We start from the raw sequence: 22,673 nt of genomic DNA, 5'->3' as shown, positions 1-22,673 counted from the left end.
GAGTAAACAGAACAGAAGGCTGGGAGAAAGAAGCTGAGTCAAGGAGTCACCATGATTCTCCCACTCCAGGCAGACGCAGGTTAAGATCATTCCTGATAAGCCAGCTCGTGGGCTACACAGATTATTAGAAATGGGTTAGATCAATATGTAAGAGCTAGCCAATAAGAGGCTGGAACTAATGGGCCAGGCAGTGTTTAAAAGAATACAGTTTCCGTGTAATTATTTCGGGGCATAAGCTAGCCATGCGGGTGGCTGGGTGCCGGGGACACAGCCTCGCCGCTCCTACTACAACATAAACCACTTTCAGATTGTGCCTCCAAACCTACGCTAAGTAACTGTTGCTCTCATATACACAGGTAAGCTACAAGCAGCCTGCTTTCATATATCTGACTGGAGCAGCAGGAAGTCTCTCTTTGTTTGGTTGTCGTTATATTTCTCATGCATTAATTATATTCCAGGCCCAAACTGTAAATACCTTGAATACATAAACTGTTTTCTGTGTCTTTAGTGTCCTAAAAGATAAGAGTATGGCCAGGAAATACATGCTCTGCCAATAACTACTCAATGATAAGCCTATCCCTTTAATTAAAAGTAGGGCATCTTGGGCTGGAGAGAAGGCTAAGAGGTTAAGAGCATTACCTCTCTTCCTAGAGGTCCTGAGTTCAATTCCCAGCAACCATATGGTGGCTCACAACCATCTGTAATGGGGTCTGGTGCCCTCTTCTGGCCTGCAGGCCTATATACAGACAGAATGTTGTATACATAATAAATAAGTAAATAAATAAAGTAGGCTGTCTTAAAAATCACCCTCAGAAACTATATTAAATGGAGACACGCTCTTGAGTTGAGATCTTTTCCAATGAAAATGCTTTCACTGGCTGTTCCTACTCACCACAATTCAATGTCCATTGCAGCGACCTTGTTCTAAAATGCCATTTACTTTTCCATCCATTTTTGTACATATTAATTGTAGAGAGTAGTGGGTTGCATCATCACATTCTCATATACATATTCACACACATTCCACCACCCATCCTGCCCGCCCCCTTTCTCTTTCCAGTCTTCTGCTTCCTTTTCTCCCATAACCCAGGCTCTGCATCGTGGTATGCCTCTATCTCTGTCCAGTGCTGACTTTAGAGTCCCAGAGGTGTGAGGCTACGAATGACATCGCTGGAACACACAGAGGCTCGTGTTTGAGTTTGAGAAACACCTATACCGACTTCCATTAAGGATGCACCAACCATAGATAAGGAATTCTTTCCCCCTGCATCCTCACCAGGATTTGTTGCCATTTTGTTTCTTTAAGGTAATGCAACATATATTTCTCTACTGACTTGTTTCTTTGGATCTGACCTAATTTTATTATTTAATTCCTTCATGGACAAAGCTGAACCGTGTCATGTCATATTGCCTCAGGGACTGTAGTTTTGTTATATCCTTTCTGGGCTCCAATGTTTACAAGCTGGACAATTGGTTTTGGTTTCTTTTTAATTCTAATGAGAATATTTACGTATGCTTCCAGCAGCTAAAGTTTTAGTAAATGTAATCAGTATAAGTCTAAGTAGCTCTATCTACTATATTACTTATTACATATATATACATATATATGTATATATATATAGTATTGGGTTTATTGAGATATAGTTTTGTCTACAGGCTCATAAAGACATATGCAGCTAATTAGACAACTCTAGCATCTTCAATTTTTGATTATAATGATAAATTTAAAGCAGCAAGGGTAACATCTCTACTGTCATGAGGCCTACATAGGATCTTTGTCATGATTTTATCTTTAGGGGATCACACTTCTCTTGAATACTCTATAATTCTCTTGGTGCTCACAGTAGGAATGGCCCTGCCTGGGATGTCAGGCCACCACAGTCCCACATCATTAGAATCTTGATTTTAACAAGATGTCTTTGGGGTTGATGTTTGAGACACAGTGTCCTAGACCACACAATAATATATTGTTATTATGGTCAAATAAAGGAGAAAAGTCAACTCCTTTAGAAACAAATTTTGTTTTCATTTCTTCAAACCGCAGGGGTGACAAGTGCGTCATCATCTTTGACTAAAACTTTTGCTCAAACTTCCCACAAAATAGGATTGCAAATTCAGATAATTACTATTATTTTGCACATGGAAATAAAGTTTTCTAACAATATACGGCCAATGTATTTGAAAACAAAAAGCAAGGAGATTAAGGTAAAAACGAATAATACATACAAATTATTACAGTATGCTTCCTGCCTATAGGTTAATGTACTTGTATATTTCTAGTAAAGGAGCATTTATATGTTCTAGAAAAGGTTTCAACATTAACCATCATGACTATTTTTTTTAACAGTATTAATATTTTTCTCAAGAGAATTGAATCCAAAACTGTGCTCCACTTGTTTACTAAGGTTTATTCGGCATCTTTGGAGGGAAAAGGTTTAGAAAGAAGTTACTCCTAGATCTAGGAAGGAAACATTTTAAAGACATAGATGTGTACAAAGTACTGTGTACCTACCCTACAGCAAGCCCTGCCATTGGAGGGAGCCCTCTGCCTGCTTGGCGGAATGGAATGATCCTGTCTAGACTGGAAAAGGACCTGGGCTCTGACTCCTAGTGTGTGGAAAGCTGAACGGAACACCCTTCAAATGCTGGTCCCAGTAAAATTTTACCAAGCATCCCAAAATGTCAAAGAAGGTATCATACAAATTCTGACTCCTGCTTGATACCCCCAATTGTAATCTGGCTAAAATACCATCATGTAGAAAGAGAATTAAGAAAATAGCATTCACGCAGGATGCCCATATGAGTATCCACGGCTGGGAGCTCGAACAGCAGAACTGATGTCTGTGTTTTCTCCCTGACCACATATCTGCAGTCAGAGGGACCAGAAAAGGCGTATGTGGGATGATGAGAATCCACATATGGCCAGAGAGTGACCCTGTCCTGCTGTTCCACAAACTGAAGGCTCTACCAACTAACAATCCCCACGGAAACTGAAACATTAAGCCATACAAACAGGCTTTCAATGCATGGATAATTAGTTTCTTCATCAAGACACTGTTCCTTTAAAGCTTTCAAAAATATCTATTCCAAAAAAGAAAAGAAAAGAAAAAGGAAAAAAATCTATTCCAGCACAAAAGGACCTTTTTCTCCGCTCTCTAAGACGCTACAGGTTTATATAGAGTGCTCCTTTTCACTAAGCTCTGCCTTTGGTCCTTCCTGAGAAAGGGAAGTCACTGTGTATTTTCAAAAGATCCTCCATTATGCATTAGAGAAGGAACCTGGTCAGGAAGATTAACATGAGCCACAGCAATTTAAACACCAAGCCCATGCACCATTTCAGGAGTTCTCAGAGCAAATAAAATGAGCTGAGTTAGAAATCCATGGTGTATCCTAACCAGGATGGATTTTTGCCCGTCCTGGAACGCCTACTGTTTGAATTTCACCTTCTAAAAGACATCATAACAGACTCCAGAAGCTGTCATCTGCCGGAAAAGTTGTGCAAAGGTCAGTGCCGGGTGCCATCCGAATCCTCTTGTTTCACTTCTGAGCCTCACGGAATCGCCCCTGGCTTGTTTGTGCTGAACCAGGTCAGTTCTATCTTCACAGAGTATACCTTTCAAGTTCCTCTCTGTTCTGCCCCTCACGCAAGATGCAGGAAGCACAATGGCTTTAAAGAGTGGAAACTGAAAGGAACACGCTACTGGAGATCAGACCAATCCAGTCGGGCCTGCACTCTTTCACCTGGTAACTATAGGAATATGTAATAATGAAGATTATAAATACTTTAAAATTTCTTCCCTGAAGAAGAGATAAAATGCCATACTAAGATCTTATTCTGAAACACAAAGGAAATGAACACAATTTCTATCATCACACCTGGATCAAACATCTTTAATAAAAATGAAATGCATTATTAGTGCTTGGCAATTACAATGGTTAAAGTGTGATGTTTATCTTCCAATAAAATCCATCTAAATAAAACCTGACCAAAGAATGCTGAGAAATACAGGGCATCACTGAATATAAGAGAGACTTCTGAAGCTCTTGCCATTTTCAGAGACTCAAATGTGGGCCACTAACCACACAGAGCTCCTGAAGAGAAACACAGGGAACAAGGAGCCTTTGGGAAAACATGGAAGTGTCCTTCAATGCAGCCCTCACAATTGGCCCATTCACGGTGAAGAGCTAAAATTTCAGCAATAATCAAACCAATAGTGGCTCTTTAATAACAACGCCCCTTGACTTCAGGAAGACCTGTTCTCCTTTCCCACACCAGGGAAGAGTCAATAGCATAGCGACTCCTCACTAAGCCAGCCAAGGTGAACAGAACAGAGCAGCAGGATGAAAACCCCCTGCTGCTTGTCTGCCCCTTGAAACAAACCCAGAGCTTCCACAAGCATTTCATGGCCAAGGTTTTTAGCAAGATCTCATTTAGTGGAGAAACTGGCTGCTGGTTGAAATGGGTTGTCGATTGGACAGGAAAGCATGTCTTTGCAACAGACACCCTTCCAAAGTCTGGTGGATGAGAAGCAGAGATGAGCAACCTCCTACAACCTCCTTTTATCTTCTGTAAAACTAAGGCATCCTCTAATGAGGCAAACTGGAGAAGGATCTGGGACCTTGCAAAAAAAAAAAATGTAGCTGTTAGAAAACAGAGGGGGAAATTGAGGGCTTCTAGATAAGGTGACAATGTCACTAACGATGGCCAGCTACCGTGGAACTCTTCTATAGCAGTTACCACAAAAACTATCGCTAACATGATCTACAAGAACTCAGGAGGGGACATCATTATCTCAGTTTCATGGGTAATTAAACTCAAATGCACATGAGCTAAGCAACCTGTCCAATGCAGAGAGTAAACAATGGGAGTGGAGGTTCACTGCAGGACCAAACTACACAGCAGAAGCTCCTGACCACTGCACATGTGTCCCCAGAAACCTACATCCCACGCACAATACTGTCCATCCATTTCCACCTCATTGCTGCTGATAGGAGAGAAAAAGCACGATGAAAGCAACGCAGATTAACTGGGATGTGGTTTTCTGGCCTGCCATTCCTGCCTCTCTTCCAGCTCACCACCCAAGTAAACATTCATTTAATTAATCTAATTCAGAGTCTGCCTCATATGAAAAGTCAGGCATAACAGAGGGAAAAAAAAAACAACAGAAGAGCATGATGCATTAGGAATCATTAAGGACAGGATGCCAAGTGTGGTTAGAAACATCATAATCCTAGCACTTGGAGAGCAGAGGCGGAAGGTCTCAGCTAGATATTAAGTTGAAAAAGTCAGCATGTCAATATAAGATCCCATTCACCCCCAATAAAACAAAAACAAGACTAGGAGGATGCAGGCTACTTAGAAAGATGGGATGACTTATAATAAACATTGCTCCTCTGTTAATGTTTAGGTGCCTTGAACAGGGAGTTGCAGACATAGATACAAAATTTCCAGGGATCCAGTACAGACATTGGCAAACAAATACATGGCTCTGGGTGGGGCCATGACATGACCTTTTAAAAAGGAACAACTATTAGAAAAATATCTTGGGTGTAAGGGAAGTGGTATGTAGAGAAAATCAAGAAAGGAAAACTTTATTGATGAAGCTAAGCTTGCCTGTCTAATGAAAAACTGTTTACTGTGGTATCAAGCATATACCTTCTCTCCATTCTTCTTGACTAACGCAGAGGCTAGGGTTTCTGGTTGACTGTCCACTACAAACGGGACTGGGGCCAGAAGGTATCCAGGGCACAGCGTTCACAGGAAACCTGAGTGGTGTTCTGATGTCTTTGCTTATAGCTAGAATGAGCAAGGCACTGGGAGCGCAGTGAGGCAAAATCATAATGATGACAGAAGTCGCAATCCCGCTTCACGATGGACATACCGACTGATCACGGCTCTCTTAGCAGCAATGAATAGACAAGAAAATGTAAGCAGTCCAGGTACGATGCTCAATCACCAGGCCATGGAAATAACCAGATATCGGTGGGTGGTTCTCGGGGTGCATTGCTAGTCCTCACGCCTTGCTGTTTCCACAGGCTACTACTTTTAGAAGCTCTAAGTTTTCCACTACAGTGTCCATATGGGAACTTGATTTAGTGACACCCTATACTAAGGAGGAAAACCGCTATCTTTTCCATATTAAAATCAAGTATACCCTCCACAGGATGAAATTCCAATGTATGGTACTATATCAGTGAACTGTGAAAACGTGCTAAGCGAAAGAAGCCAAATACGACGTCATTCCATTTGACAAGAAACACAGTACCTAGCGGAGGTTGACTCGCGGGCACAGAAAGCAGAATCACGGTTATGAAGGGGGAGGAGAAGGGAGAATGGTAGTTATTACTTAACTGTTTGAGATGGTGGGAAGTTCTGGGAAGGGATAGAGGTAATTATTGCAGAACACTGAATATACTCAATAATGCCGCTGTCCTGTCAATCTAAAATTGGCAAGTTCTGTGGAATGTGCATTTTAAACATAGTTTTAAAAATCAACGCAGACAGTATCTCTCTCACCATTACCAAAGTGGAAAAACAAAAATTTCCCACAGAATTTCTCCATGATGACAGGAACCAGAACGACCTGTTCCGCTCACAGTGTCTCACAGCAGACTGTGCACAAATGTGTGTACCTAAGTGAATGCTTGCCTGCAGGAAAGAGGCTCTCCTCAGCAGTCGTTCCAGAGTTACTCTCTGAGAGGACACATGGTGCAGACTGCAGGGGAAATGGGAACGTTTCCCCAGAGCCTTCCCTCTCCCCTCTTCTTTCTGCAAGCGTGTCTCCCAGTGTCTTAGACACAGTATATAGATAATAAATGTTTGCGTGATAAAGACAGGAGAGGGATACTGCAACATAATGTCGAATTACCACTCTACTAGTCCCCTTCTTAAAATTATTTTTGGCAGATGTACCGTTCCTTCTGTCACAGGATGAGAAAATAAACCTCCCAGCTTACACAAAGTGAAGGTAAAAATATAAATAGCTAGAACATACCACTCTCAGGAAAAGCCAGAGCAAGCAGTGCATCGTCTCAATAGAATCAGGTGAAAATAACAGTTCATGTTTCCCTTTACTTTTTGGGAAAATAATAAGTGACCAAAACACAAGAAGATTCCAACACTCCTTTGAACAAAATCCAAATATTCATTCCTAGAAATCAAAGCCCAGATTTACACTTAAATTTGAATAAGTAAAGAAGCTCCTCCTCCAATAAATCACTTACTGTGAATCCTAAATTCCATCAATGTTTTTCCCAATTAGCTGATTCTTAGACTGTTTGGTATCACAAAATTAGATAAAACTAGTTTCTGGCCAAGATGCAAGTTGCTGACAATTTGGCCAGTGGATATTCCCCGACTACAGCATGCACAGTTCAAGTGAATTCCTATGTTGAAGCATTCAAAGTAAAATATTTTAAAGCAAAATATCTAACACTGACATCCTTAATATTTATCACCTTCAAGAAAGGTGGACCTAGACAAATTCACAGGATCATCTAATGTATTACTCAATGTGAACAATATAAAAATATATCCTTCAACTTCAAACCCCCCCACTACTTAATACTATGCCTCAATCAAGGAGACAAGTAGAATTTCATCCTCTGTCAAGGTTTATATCCCAACCTGGTTCTTCATCTTCTCCCTGAGCAGGCAAGCCTCATTTTGGATGGAGTAGGCTGTCTACTACCCCAGCCTCTCAGCATGCAGGGGTTCTCCATCCGTGTCTACAATGGTAACAATCCACTAGCAGAGCCAGCACTTCCAGCAGAACTGCATGGAGAAATACCACTTCTATGCAGGAAACCAGAACCACTATAGATATAGTGATGCTAAATGACAGCGCCCTGACCTCTACCCGGCAACACGCTTGAACCAGGTGCATTCAGGACTCAAGGAGGGGAGAGGGTGAGCAGAGAAAAAGCTGCGGATCTCTAACATAGTAGAGATATCAATTCCACTCGGGTCCAAGGCAGCTGAATTCACAGCCATCAGTTTACCCGGAGGAAAAGTGGTCTCCCGTCCTTCAGTCGCCTGACTCAGAGGGCATTCAGCCGAGCATAACCAGGCAAAACAATCAGCAAAGGGCTCTTTAAGCTATAAAAAAAAAGACGAGTTTCCAAGAAATCCGGCTCAGCTCTGGCAAAGAAGCAGTCTCTGAACATTTTCTTCATCTTATCTCCGCCACTGGTGTTTACAAACTACAAGCAATAGCCTCGGGAGCCTCCGGAGACTCCCTGAGTAACCCCCCATCAGATCCTTAATTTAAATTACCCTTTATCAATCTTTGGCGGTCCTGGCAGTTAAATAGAGGGAGGGAGTAAAATGACATGCATAAAATGAATCCTTTTCAAGTTGTAAATGAGTGAGTCAGGATTCAGACTTGCCGAGATGCTCCAAATAAAAACCCTTGCTCGGATTCCAGGCATGCTCCGTCTTACCGTTTTGCGGTTGTCTCTCTCAAGCTGGATTCACCTGGAACTCTTTAACATATCTCTAGCAATGTGCTTGCACCAGGCCAGCCTCACACAGCAACTGAATTCACATCTTTCTGCACTAGCAAGCTGAAATGGTACGGCCGTACTACAACCAAGAGAGGGGGAAGCATAAGCAGGGGGGAAAAAATCCAGAAATCACTCTGAGAAGCTGATCTCAGTGGAGCAGAACCAAAAAATGGTCTCAGAAGAGCACAAAGGACATGCTAATGTTCAGTATCAGAAGCTTTAACAGTTCAATATTTCCCTAAAATAATCTATTTTTTTTTCCTGCAAACACGATGGACTTGCCTGTGGAGTTCCCAGGAAGGCAGAGTAACCGCGCTCTGCAGCAGCTTTGCAGCCAAGGGAAGCATGCATATGCTGTCCAGGCAATTCACAACACACTGTCTCTCCAGAAAGCTATTGATTTGCAATGCAGGGCTGGCTTCAAAAGCATATGGAATAGAAGCCAAACAGCTAATGGTGATTGCACAGGAGGAAACACATTTAATCAAGAGATGCACCTTATCATGCTCAATTCAATTTTTTTAAAAGCACTAGAGGAAGCCAGTAAGTGTCCTGAGTGACAATCCCATTAAATAATAATCTGAGGTCCTACAAAAGGCCAAGTTTAGGCTACTATCAGCAATGTTGCAAGCGTTTGGAAAATGGTTTAATGTGTCTAGATGCATACATTTGTCATATGTAAATGAGACCTAATGAGAACTCTAAAATTACCATGCCTCAAACACATGAGGTTAAAAAAAAATAATCAAACAGGTGTGGCATTTACTGAACCCAAGTGAGAGAATGCATAGCTGTGAGTTTGAAGAATTACTGTGGGCTTAGGACCCACAACACCCTCAAAAATAAAATGCCAGCACAAACCAGAGTACACAATCTTGAAGTAAATTGTGCCAAGTCATGCCAGAAGGTGCTGGGTGGCAAAGGAGTACTAAACTGCTACTCTCTTAGCGCCCCCTACAGGAGAGAGGCTGATCTATCATCCCTCATATTTGTCTTAGGGTTTGCTGTGCCTGAAAACAGGCCACCAAGGTTCATAAATTAAAGTGCAACAAAACTGGAAAATAATTCGCACAAGCAATTTTAAAGTGGCATGGCAATCTCACTTCATAAACGTTAGTTGCATGATGAATATAGTCATGAGAGACGGTAACCACTACGCTAATGGGGAGCTCTGGTCTTGAGTCTGTGTGTGGCCAGCAGGCTGAGAAAGAACAATCTGCCCATCACATCCCCGCTGATCCAAATGAACTACCTTGCCTTCCTGCTACTTCACCCTCATCACTCTGAATGACTCAGAAATAATGACCTTGATTTTTGTCTGCAACACAAAAGAAAAGTCCCTACAAAATCCTACCCAAATCAAACAAATCAACAGAAACAAAAAAAAACCTGTTAAAATAAAAATATTATGTTATGTACTTCCTTCTTTACCCAGCTAAGAAATAAGTTATAAATGTGTGTGTGTGTGTGTGTGCATTTGCATTTCAGAAGTCAGGCTCAGGTGTCATTCTTTAGAAGCCATCCACCTTATTTCCCACGGACCTGGAACTCACAAATAGTCTACACTGCCCTCCCGGTGCCGGGGCTATAAGGATGTACTGCCGTGCCTGGCATTTTACATGGGTTCTAGGATTAGATTCAGGTCCCCATGTTTGCATGGTGATGTGGGAGTCCCCTCTGTGTGCTGTGATTACCAGTAATGATTAAAGAAACTGTTTTGGACCTATAGCAGGGCAGAACTTAGCTAGATGGGGGAAAACTAAACTGAATGCTGGGAGGAAGAAGTAGGAGTGAGGAGAAGCCATGGAGCTGCTGCCCAGAGACAGACATGGTAGAACTTTGCCAGTAGGCCACGAGCCTTGTGGTAAAATACAAAACACTAGAAATGGATTAATTCTAGATGTAAGAGCTAGCTATCAATACACTTAAATGATTGGCCAAACAGTGCTTTAAATAATATAGTTCCTGTTTGATTATTTCAGGGTAGAGCAGCTGGGAACCAACAAACGGCAAATACTTTAGGGCAGAATTGGCTCCCCAGCCCAAGCTGTGGCTGTAATATCAGAACACTCTAGAATTGTATGAACACTATGTCTGAAGAACAGACTCTAAGTCCAAAATGTCTTTCAAGACTTGAGATTCTCTATGGAATTGCTCATCTCTCCTACCCAAAAAATGCTCCCTTTTGCAAAGCCAATGTCGCTCTGTATTTGAATCACTTAGGATTTAATTATATGCTGTTTCATAAAACGCTCTTTTATTATTGGTATCATCCCTGTTTTAAAGTCCTTGAGTACAAACCAAGCAATCACTGGCTTTTTTCATTCCCCTATAACACAAAGCGAGGCATCTATAAAATATTGACTATATCCTTAAAATAACTAATCAATTTCCCAACTCCGTGTTTGGGTCCTAAAATTATCTTAGGCAAACTCCCTTCCCACATTCAGTGCTCCCTGAAATAATCCATGATTCAAGTCAGCTTGGTCACTTCACCATAATAATTCCTATGGTTTATTTTTCCTGAAACTGTATGTGAAATATTCTTGTTTACTAAGGTATTCTGTTTAAAAAATAAAGGGCTGATGAAAAAACTCTCCTTTACCCTTTTAGTTACCTATTCCACAAGCATGTACTGTGAACAACAGTGTTCTCTACAGCCAAGGAGCCAAATAAGTGATTGGAAATAAAGAGCCTACTACGCACAAGGACCTGAGTGCACTCTAACACTAGAAGCAGATATATAAACACATGGCATGCAAGACAGGAGACTATAATTATCAAATATTTATGCTTGTGAGAAATTACATTTGCAAGAAGGTCAGATTAGATCTAACTCAGAAATAAACTTTAGACAATACTTTCAAGCACTTAACAAAATCTACCATAAGACGAAGCTAAAGAAATAAAACAAATTATTTTAATGTGATAAAATAAGTATGGTGCTGGTGTGTTAGGATAGGGCCCCACTAAGTAGCCCAGGATGGCCCTCAATGGCCTATGCAGATGTGATGTCCACAAACACTTAATCCTCATGTGCCAGCCTCCTGAGTGCCAGACACAAGCATCCCTGATGAAGCAGGTTTTCGACAGCACGTGTTAGGGTACAAATAACCTCCTTTCAGTAGTGCAGAACAGACTCCACAGAGGAAGGAACGCAAATCTGAGGGCCAGGAAGAGAAGGGTATGTGAGGGACAGCTTGCAGCCTCAGGTGGAAGCTGGCTGTGAAGATAGCCAAGCACAGTGGTGGCAACTGTGCAAGCTGATTGCCAGAAGGTTCCATGCCAGGGCATAAAGGGCCATGGAAAGCACAGCAAGAATTTAGGCATTTTACCCCAGATGAAGCTGCCATGGAATCCAAAAGGGAAGTCCTATGGGACAAGGCAAGAAGGTGGGCTATGTGGGGGTTTTCATTGTTCAACAAGGAAATGCTGTAGAAAACGGACCTAAACAAGGAGGGAAGGGGGGGACACTCAGGAAGCAAGGACAAATGTTTAGACAAGACCTTAAAGAAGGCAATGGAATTAGGGAGGGGAGATAAAGAAGCATTTTGTTTTACCTGAAGACTGAATGGACTGGAGGCCTAGCAAAAAGGGGGAGCCCTAGCACAGTTCCGAACTTCTGGTATAACGAGGAGGAAGAGGGTCATAAACAAAGACAGATAGAGAGGAAAGGCAACTGCAGGGGCAGAAGCTGCACTCTGGCGCATGGATATGTGTATGCTCAACTGCATGCTGCCTTTTACACACCTGGGTCAGAGCTTCCTAACATCTGGCTCAACCAAGACGCTAGTCCACTGGATTTCTTGAGGGTATCTTCTGGTGGGGGGGGCGGGGAGAAGGCAGGACAAAGAAGGGAAAACGTCAAAGAAAAATCTGGCCACAGATAAAATGCTTGTACCCAACCTGAAACTAGAAGATAAGCCATTTATTGCCCCAGGCAGGCGGTACTGACTGGACCTGGAGAGCAAGGGCTCCAGGCGGGGCTGGTCCCCTCCGACAGTGCAGAACTGAGAGGGACTTGCAGAGCCTGCTGGGTTCTGCTCAGTCAGGGTGGGCCATTCTTCGCTTCCTCAATGCTTACACCTGCTGCAGCCATGTTCCTCTTTGCTCCATCTACCATGGTCTTGCCCAGCAATCCCTGGGTCATTCAGCTGGCCCCGGCTTTATACAGCTCTCCACCAACCTCCTCGGTACAGTCTCGCCCTTCACTCCTTATCACACCTCACTGGTTCTATACACTAATTTGTTTCATTTGTTTATCTTCCCACCCAACCACGCTATAAATCCCTCAGGAGCAGGGGCTTTCTGCATTAGTCCTGGGTCTCCCCAGCACCTACATAAACAGGGACTGGTGACAGGAGTTCAAACAAAGTCTGTGGGTCCGTGTAGAAAGGACACAAACAAGGAGCTTAAAGACTGTGTGGAAAGAATAATGTGGTGTCAGCCAAGCGGTGGTGGCGCACGCCTTTAACCCCAGCAATTGGAAGGCAGATGCAGGCGGATCTCTGTGAGTTCGAGGCCAGTCTGGTCTACAAGAGCTAGTTCCAGGATAGGCTGCAAAGCTACACAGAGAACGCCTGTTTCGAAAAACAGAAAGAAAGAAAAAAAAGAAAGAAAGGAAAGGAGGGAAGGAGGGAGGGAGGGTGGGAGAGGGAGGAACGGAGGGAGGGAGGAAGGGAGGGAGGGAGGAAGGGAGGGAGGGTGGGAGGGAGGGAGACAGAGAGAGAGAGAGAGAGAGAGAGAGAGAAAGAAAGAAAGAAAGAAAGAAAAACATAGTGTCAACTATAGTGGTTGACCATAAAATAGCAGTAAAGACCATGCTGGGGGGCAAGACATCAGGAAATGAATCACTGTATTCATGCACTGAGGAATATCTTCATGAGGGACAGTGACATGTATCTGAAACCTCACTAGAACATAGACGCTACAAAGCACTTTGAGATTCAAAGAAAAAAAAGACAATAAGTCTTGCAAACAAACATCTCATTGGATTTGAGGAAAAATGGAAAATAAGACTGACATATAAGAAGGCATCTATGTAAATTCATTTCTGCAAGGAAAAGAAAGCTAATCCCCTGAAATGCTTACCCTTACATGAGATTCATTTTTCCAGTTCTGAAATGTATCTTGAGCTCCTTCATTTTGAATGCGAGATTATGAACAGTCTTCATATTGCTTTAGCTGGCGATGGTATCCAGCTGAACACTAGGGAAGCACATCCAGCTTCCCCGTGCACATGCAGGGCCAAGCGGACCCTGCTCTAAATAAACCCATGTCTAAGCTCTTCCCTGCTTCACTCAAGACTCCTTCCTTGTCCCGCAGACATCCCTACATGCCCCTTCTCTCTGTCTCAGGGAAGCTTTTCTTCACCATCTTTCATTGGGAAAATGTCACAGCTAGAGGGTAGGTTTGACTCTTCAAGGCGGAGACATGAAAGTGTGTAGTCTCTATCCTACCAGTTTCGTAGGTGTTCTTGTCTATCCAGACACCCTGGTTGCATGCCACATGACCTAGAGCTAGTTCAGACACTGCAGAGGGGTGGCGCATAAGGACGAAACAAGAAAAAAAGAGACCAATGGAAGACAGGAATAGAAGACCGCATTAAAAACATAAAGAAAAAGACAACATCAACTAAGAAAATGGTGTAAAGACAAGCTGAGGGTACCAGAAAAGGCTACGTGGTGCATTATAACGCTGCAATTCTATGAATTCATTTCATTAAACCTATATGAGAAACACTTCAGTATTATTTTAAAAGTTGATAAAAGATGGGTATTCCTCAAAAGAAGACGGTTATCAAATGACTACAATTCCACATGGCCCTGGCAATTGCTATGATTAAGCATTTACAATTAAATGCCCATTATATGGACTGATTTTTTAGATGTTGGTGTTATTTTACCAAACCTAAACATAACCTTTAGGAAACCTAAATTTTACAACTCAACTCTTCTATATCAATGACGCCCAATATCTACAATTCCTATACTTGGACAAAAACTTCCTCAAAACCCTGCAGCTCTAGATGAGCTGCAGCTAACTGTTGAAAAGCTGCACTCTAACTGTCCTTGGGTCACGGTGCCATTTCAGGGAAACACTGGGATTGTTCACTTACTCGTTTCTGAGTGTTCTCTGGACTCTGGAGGGAATCAAGTGTGACCAGTTTTATCAGTGAACACCCCTCACTCTACCAAGACTTGAAAAAAATGTTCTTGGAAAACTTTATCAGTCTATTAAACCGCAACGTACAAAAGAGCGAGGGAAGGAAGATGGAGGGCGCTCTCAGAATCTGTGCACTCCACGCAGGAAAGAAAACAAAACAGTTCTGGCAAACACACTCACGGCATCCCTATATTCTTTTTTCTTTCTTTTTTTTTTATTTAACAACTATGTAGCTTTTTAACTGATGATTTATGTAGTATATAGGTATATGGTACAAAGTGATGTCTGGGTTTATGAACAATATGTAAAAACATTCAATCAAGCCAAATAACACGTCTATCACTTCAAATAAGAAACACTGGGGATAAATATCACTACTCATAAGCAGCTAACAAATGTTACAGAAACTACAAGAGTGAAGTCAGTTGGTTGCCTCAATGTTGGCCTTTAAAGGCCACTGGCCATGGCAGCAACAAGACTCTTGCAAAAGTCACAGACATGCTCTAGAGACATGTGGAGGATGTGAAGAAAAAGCTAAGAAGATGTTTATAGGGAACTATGTTTTGTGTTCCTCACCCCTAAGATATTTCTCTCCTATTATTTTACCAGTCATTTACTGCGTTTTGAATTCCACATCGTGGAGGTAAAGATGAATGGGGCACCACTGCTGCTCTCACAAACACTCAATGAATACAACGAATAAAATAACTCCCACATAACAGACCTCATAACAGACGATACTTTGAGAGTTCAGGCTAAGGGAGGTTTCAGAGAAATGGACCAAGCAACACTGGCCTGTGTCCAGCTTAGGTAATCTAAGTCTGAATACCAGAATCACAAAGAACTCAGTGGGTAAGGTAGGATGGTGTGAGGTGGGAGCTGTATATCCAAACACTAGCAGATCACACTTAACACAACAACAGTTATCTCTATCTGAACGTAAGCTGATAGCATAACTGCGAGGCTCTGTGATACCATAGGGTGCAGCTTAGAAGAGTGAAATGAGCTCTGTGGCTCAAAGCCTCATAGACAATGGCTCTTTGAGACTCTGGTGGAAGAGTGTTTGGACGGACTCCAGGCTGTTCTACCTACATGGGTTTTTTCCTAGTTGTCCCAGATGCAGACAACAAGGCTTTCCCCAATGTGTTAAAGAAAACTTAACTTTAGCAACGGTTGCAAAAGTCTGACTCCAAGACTTTGGAAGCCATCTTTCCTTCTCTAGTCCTCTCTCCAGCAGGGACTCTAATTCAGAAAACGTTTATGGTTTCACTTACCACAATGGGAAAGTCAAATCAATTAGGTTGGCTTTGTGGACCCACTGCTAAAGCAAGCACCTCTTTAGTCAATGCCCCACGCATCCAAGAAGATTCAACTCCTATAAAAACATAGCATTGCTTGCAAACAGATCCCATCAACACCAAACTTTCTACGGGCAAGCAGTAAACAAACTACAGCTGCAACTGGACCGCCCAACAACTTCAAGGGACCGTACACAGTGCAGAGCCACCGTGCTCCAAAAAATAAATCCTGCCTGGCACACCAAAGCAAGGCTATTCACCTTCGAATTCTTAAAAGATAAGACAAGTCCAATGAGAAAAGGGGAAAAAAGAGGCAACGTCATCAACGAACCCCCATAAACAGGCACACTGGAGCACCAACCCCAACACACTCTCAGACAAAATAGTCAGACGGAGAAAGAAAGATCAAGAATGAAACGAAGATGAGCTCCTACCAAAGGCCTTCAGAAAGATACCTAACTTAAGGAAATAATACAAATTCCTACGCTTTAGAAGGTTCTTGTAAGACTAAGGAACAACAATGCTCAATAAACCAGGGGTTTTCAACACTAACGATCATATATATTTAGGAGTGACCAGGCACTAAACTCTCAGGAACCACAGATGTCCTGCCTCTGGGAGCTGGTGCTCCGGTATGCGATGTGGTACCTGTGTTAGCCCTCCTGCTTCAGTTCAGCCCACACATGCCATCTGTAGGTGCTAAAGGCCTCCCAGGCTCATTTCCCAGTCACTGCTCAACTCCCTCAGTTTCTACTGATTATTCCCCAACATCTTTGTTCCATTGCTACTGTACTTTTCTTTCACACTATGTCAAGAAATTGGAAACCTTTTAGAAAACATAAGTATATCTCTAGGGGCTTTCTTGATATGTGCTTCAATTTCCTTGGACTAAAGATATAAATGCCTATTGATAATTCAATATTAAGTTTATACTTTCTCTCCCTTCCTTCTGTCTTTTTCACAGCCTACTATTTCCCCATTGTCACTAACTACAAAGCTCTAGTGTATAAGATTCAAGTCAGAACTGAAAACCTAGAGTCTACAGAGTTTGAGATCACCCTGGTCCATATAGTGAGCTCCAGGACAGCCAGGACTATAGAGAGACCCGGTCTTCATCCCAGTCCCCCCTACACACACACACACTACAAAGAAGGGGTGAAATTTACATTTTCCAATAGGAAAATCAGATGCACAGCATATTCACAACTGAGTACTTACCACAAAACACTTTCAACAAGAGAACATTAAAAAATAATAGCTCATCAAGAATTAATTTCACTAATAACGGTCAAATAACTTTTCAAATAAAGAGTTTTAAATTGATAGGCACACATTTCTCAAAAAAGGAAAAAGGGAGGGCATTTTAATTCTATTGGGACCAATCAGAAAGCAAGACTCTGTCTTCTGAGACAGTCCTAAACAAAACATCTGTCTACCACAGCAGGATGAAAATAACAATGCATCGGTTTTTAATGCATACTCAAATAACTGGCTTCCCACTAAAGCCATGGGAAGCATCCATGATGCATAGATCTCTGCAGAAACAGAATCTCCCCACATGGATTAAATCTCAATGAGGAAGACCCACCGCAATGATGAGCACCGCATGGACGAAAATGTTCTACTCTTTAGTAGCACAAGCAAGCTACTTCAACTAGGAACCAGCATTTTTAAGGTAGATAGATCTCATTTATGTACTATCATTCCAACTAATAGGAAATTAAAATAACAGAAGCATTGTATACTTTTAGCTCCTTTATCGAAAATCAGGTGTTCATAGGTTTGTGGGTCAAAGTCAGGGTCTTCTATTCGATTCCATTGGTCGACTTCTCTGTTTATATGCCAATACAAATGGATTAAAGACCTCAATATCAGTCTGAACACACTGAACCTGACAGAAGAGAAAGTGGGAAGTACTCTACAACACATGGGCACAGGAGACCACTTCTTACGTATAACCCCAGCAGCACAGACATTAAGGGCCTCATTGAATAAATGGGACCTCCTGAGACTGAGAAGCTTCTGTAAAGCAGAGGACACTGTCACTAAGACACAAAGGCAACCCACTGACTGGGAGAAGATCTTCACCAACCCCGCAACTGACAAAGGTCTGATCTCCAAAATATATAAAGAACTCAAGAAACTAGACCGTAAAAGGCTAATCAACCCAATTATAAAATGGGGTACTGAGCTGAACAGAGAATTCTCAACAGAAGAACTTCAAATGGCCAAAAGACACTTAAGGTCATGCTCAACTTCCTTAGCGATCAGAGAAATGCAAATCAAGACAACTTTAAGATACCATCTTACACCTGTCAGAATGGCTAAAATAAAAAACACCAAGGATAGCCTTTGCTGGAGAGGTTGTGGAGAAAGGGGTACACTCATCCATTGCTGGTGGGAACGCAAACTTGTGCAACCACTCTGGAAAGCAGTGTGGCGGTTTCTCAGGAAATTCGGGATCAACCTACCCCTGGACCCAGCAATGCCACTCTTGGGAATATACCCAAGAGAGGCCTTATCATACAACAAAAGTATATGCTCAACTATGTTCATAGCAGCATTGTTTGTAATAGTCAGAACCTGGAAACAACCTAGATGCCCTTCAATGGAAGAATGGATGAAGAAAGTATGGAATATATACATATTAGAGTACTACTCAGCAGTAAAAAACAAGGACTTCTTGAATTTTGCATACAAATGGATGGAAATAGAAAACACTATCCTGAGTGAGGTAAGCCAGACCCAAAAAGAGGAACATGGGATGTACTCACTCATATTTGGTTTCTAGCCATAAATAAAGGGCATTGAGCCTATAATTCGCAATCCTAGAGAAGCTAAATAAGAAGGTGAATCCAAAGACAAACATATATGCATCCTCCTGAATATTAATCTTCATCAGGTGATGAAAGGAGACAGAGACAGAGACCCACATTGGAGCACCGGACTGAAATCTCAAGGTCCAAATCAGGAGCAGAAGGAGAGAGAGCACGAGCAAGGAACTCAGGACCGCGAGGGGTGCACCCACACACTGAGACAATGGGGATGTTCTATCGGGAACCCACTAAGGCCAGCTGGCCTGGGTCTGAAAAAGCCTGGGATAAAACTGGACTTGCTGAACATAGCGGACAATGAGGACTACTGAGAACTCAAGAACAATGGCAATGGGTTTTTGATCCTACTGCACGTACGGGCTTTGTGGGAGCCTAGGCAGTTTGGATGCTCACCTTTCTAGACCTGGATGGAGGTGGGGGTTCCTTGGACTTCCCACAGGGCAGGGAACCCTGATTGCTCTTTGGGCTGATGAGGGACGGGGACTTGATTGGGGGAGAGGGAGGGAAATGGGAGGCAGTGGCGGGGAAGAGACAGAAATCTTTAATAAATAAATAAATTTTAAAAAAAAAGAAAAAAAACAACAGAAGCATTAGTAAAAGATAATTATTGGTAGAACAACATACATAAACACAGGTAAAATGTCCCTACCCCAAGACTCTGCAGAAATTTTCTCCAAGACAGAGCTCTGCAGTTGGCTTTTTTTTTTTTTAACTCTTTGGGGCATCACTACTCGGCTCCCAAATAAATACATGGAGACTTAATCTGGCTTATGAATGTCTGGCCTCAGTTTTACTTGTTTCTAGCCAGCTTTTCTAACTTGAATTATTCTATTTCTCTTTAAGTTTTGCATCTTATTTTTTTACCTTTCTTATTCTATATATTTCTTCTGTTCTTACTACGTGGCTAGTCCCTGGTATCCTCCTCTCCCCCTCTTCTCATTCCTCTTCCCTCCCCTAGCTTTCTCCCCCTATATATGCTTTCTACATGCCAGCCCCGCCTACTTCTCTCTCCTGCCTACCTATTGGCCGGTCAGCTCTTTATCAGAGCCCTCAGGTGTTTTAGACAAGTGAAGTAACAGCTTCACAGAGTTAAACAGATGCAACGTAAAAGAACGCAACACGTCTGCATCACTAAAGCAATGTTGCCCGGCATGAATGAATGGGACACGTCGGCAACTGTCCCACAACAGCGCCTTCACTGGAAAGGAAAACACACAGTGTGTGGGCAATAAACATAAATTAGCCTAACCCTGCTCATGGGGACACGCATGAAGTGGTGTGTGTCAACTAATCTCCAGTCCCTGCTTAAGCTTGTCTTCACAAAAGCATATGGCAAGTCCATAAAAATGCTTCTTCCACAGCAATTAGTGCTTGAGAAATAATGAGTGATTCTTTTAACCATATTTAAGCATCTCAAAAGAATTAAAATACTTGTACCAACTTTACTTCCGACTAGAAATCCTCTCTGATGGTTTTACACTGAAATTATTTCTAGGTTTATAAAAAATCTCACGCAGGGCTGTTCGACTTTATAGCAGCCCAAAGACACCATCTAACATCTGAAAACCTAGAAGAAGAAAGCACCGCAGTGACAATGGGATCTGACACCCTATAAAAAGACTGCAGCACCGCAGAGAAGAGAATGAGCTCTAACTCGTTGGGTGACAGCTTTCTCCTGTTTATAGGGCAGCCTTGTGTCCCAGAGGACCCTTTTTTGTTTGTTAAGACGGAGAGGAATGAAACCTATTTAAATCCCACAGTTCACTTTAACCTTAAATCTCCTTAATCCCAACTCTGTTTCTCTATTTTTTTTCTTTATACCAATTTACTGTAATGTGCATTGGTGGTGTGCCTGCATGCATATCTCTATGAGGGTGTTGGGTACCCTGGGACTGGAGTTACAGACAGTTGAGCTGCCATGTGGGTGTTGGGAATTGAACTCCAGTACTCTGAAAGAACAGCCAGTGCTCTTAAATGCTGAGACATCTCTCCAGACCTACTAAATTTTTTTAAAAGGAAGCCTTGGCCTTTCCCAATCCCTCTTTACATTTATTTTTTAATTTGTTAAAATCAGGCCTATCTTCTTCATCCCACTCAAGGTCATCCTTGGCCTTCACAGACCATTGCTAAACCTTAGCAGAACCTCTGGGAGCACCTAGCACAATGGAGCAGCTCCTTTGTCCCCAGGCCATCGTGGGGGCTCTAACTACCCAAGACCAGTTCTCTCCTATTGGACTGGCTCTGTCCCTTTGCAGTTATCATGAACTCACTTTCTTCCCACATGAAGACTGAGATATTCCATGTACTGGAACCCTGGACCTCTGCTTGCTTCCATCTGCATTCCCTCTACAGCGAGCTCATCTTTGCCCAATGTTCAGACAGCACCATAGACTTAGGATGTCATTATGTATTTTCAGGCCCTATTGTCCCTCATCTTCAAACTCATATCCACTGTTTAGTTCTGAGGGCTGGGCTTAGCCAAGGTTTTCCTGAGGCCTGGATGTGTGGAGAAGGAACACAGCTCCTTCTCTAGAACCAGGATCATACTTTGCAAAGTCAGTAATTGCCTGGGGCCAGGGCCTCGGGGAGCTATGGCTATCAGTCCTAAGACCACTGTATGCTTATTATTCTCTGTTGTCCTTATGGTATCTTCTGTCCCCTTGTGCAACATTGTTTGATTATATTCTTACTGATTTCATCCCCATTGTAAGATATTTTTTGCTAACTCTTTTTTTTTTCTGAAAATAGTATATAAAATGCTGTATTTCTTAGTAAACTTGCTTGGCACAAGATATAGCTCGTGAAAGATGTACTGAGCCCAAATTTTTTGTCTCCTTATCTTCTGATTCCCTGGTCCTCTCTCTCAGGACCCTGCCATTGAAGAATAACCTGATGAAACATGTCAATTCCCTTCAGAAATGGTGCACAAATCTCTAACTTCCCAAACCCAAAATTTAACTCTTGAGTGCCTAACCTTTGAAAACCCTGCCCCTGCTCGCAGCACTCCTCCATCACTAAACCACCTTCCAGGTAACCAGTCCTCGAGACAAAAACTCCAGCGTCCTTTCTACACAGGGAGCTCTCAAAAGAAAATCTGGGGGTCAAGGGAACAAGGCGAGGAGGCAGGTGGGAGGGGAGATCTGGGACAAGGCAGAATGTTCGAGAAACAGAAATCGTGACGGGCCCTGTGCTTAGCATCGGAACTGTGTGTCCCTTTGGGTGTCACAAGCAAGAAAACACTAATCAGAATGTCGTCTGGGAAAGGCGGCTGTGAACAGACAGAGGAATGCAGCTCATGTGATCCTGTTTGTTCTCTAACTGCTCCAGAGAAGCACAAAGACACACAAGTCACCAACGAAGAGTGACTACTTAACCCCTGTGTCAGCCTTTTGCCGATCAGTGACTACCACAGTCCGCGCCAGCTGTCAACTCGACAACACTCTGGAAGGGGGAGCCTCAACTGAGGAATTGCCTCCATCAGACTAGCCTATGGACATGTCTATGAGGCATTTTCTCAATTACTACTTGATGCTAATGCGGGAGGCTCCAGGTCCACTGTGGGTGGTGCCCTCCTTGGGTCTGGACTGCGCAAGAACGCTAGCTGAATGAGCCAGAGGAAGCAAGCCAGTAAGCAGCCTTCCTCCCGGCTCTGTACTTCAGATCCTGCCTGGAGCTCCTGCCCAGGGATGCCCTGATGGTGAACCATGACCTGTAAGTATAATAAACCCTTTCCTCTCCACATTGCTTTTGATCATGGTTTATCAAGCACTGTAGCCTGGTGACGAACCTCAGCACACTCTACTCCGAATGCGTTCAGCTTATGATCAATTAGCTCAAGAACACTTTGCTACAACCTTTAATTAATGCGCAG

General features: G+C 42.6%; 1 protein-coding gene across 5 annotated transcripts in view; it reads right to left on the bottom strand.

Moving 5' to 3' along the window:
• Window positions 1-22,673, bottom strand: part of LOC121434735 (cyclin-dependent kinase 14) — a 526,212-nt gene that overhangs the window by 410,737 nt on the left and 92,802 nt on the right. The window contains exon 1 of one of the 5 annotated variants that reach the window (XM_041633666.1): window positions 8,788-8,913. The exons of 1 other annotated variant lie outside the window; for it this stretch is intronic. In XM_041633666.1, coding sequence (XP_041489600.1) covers window positions 8,788-8,856 — 69 coding nt within the window. In that variant the 5' untranslated portion in view covers window positions 8,857-8,913. Of the gene's footprint in view, window positions 1-7,627; window positions 7,787-8,275; window positions 8,364-8,442; window positions 8,617-8,787; window positions 8,914-22,673 lie in introns of those variants that run through there. 3 more of the 5 variants (XM_041633668.1, XM_041633670.1, XM_041633667.1) reach the window with 3 other exon arrangements.

Source organism: Microtus oregoni, unplaced genomic scaffold (assembly GCF_018167655.1).
Source record: "Microtus oregoni isolate MIOR12 unplaced genomic scaffold, Mior012 000044F_ref0000062, whole genome shotgun sequence".
In the NCBI taxonomy this organism is placed as follows: Eukaryota; Metazoa; Chordata; class Mammalia; order Rodentia; family Cricetidae; genus Microtus; species Microtus oregoni.
This window is presented reverse-complemented; position numbering and strand designations above follow the sequence as displayed.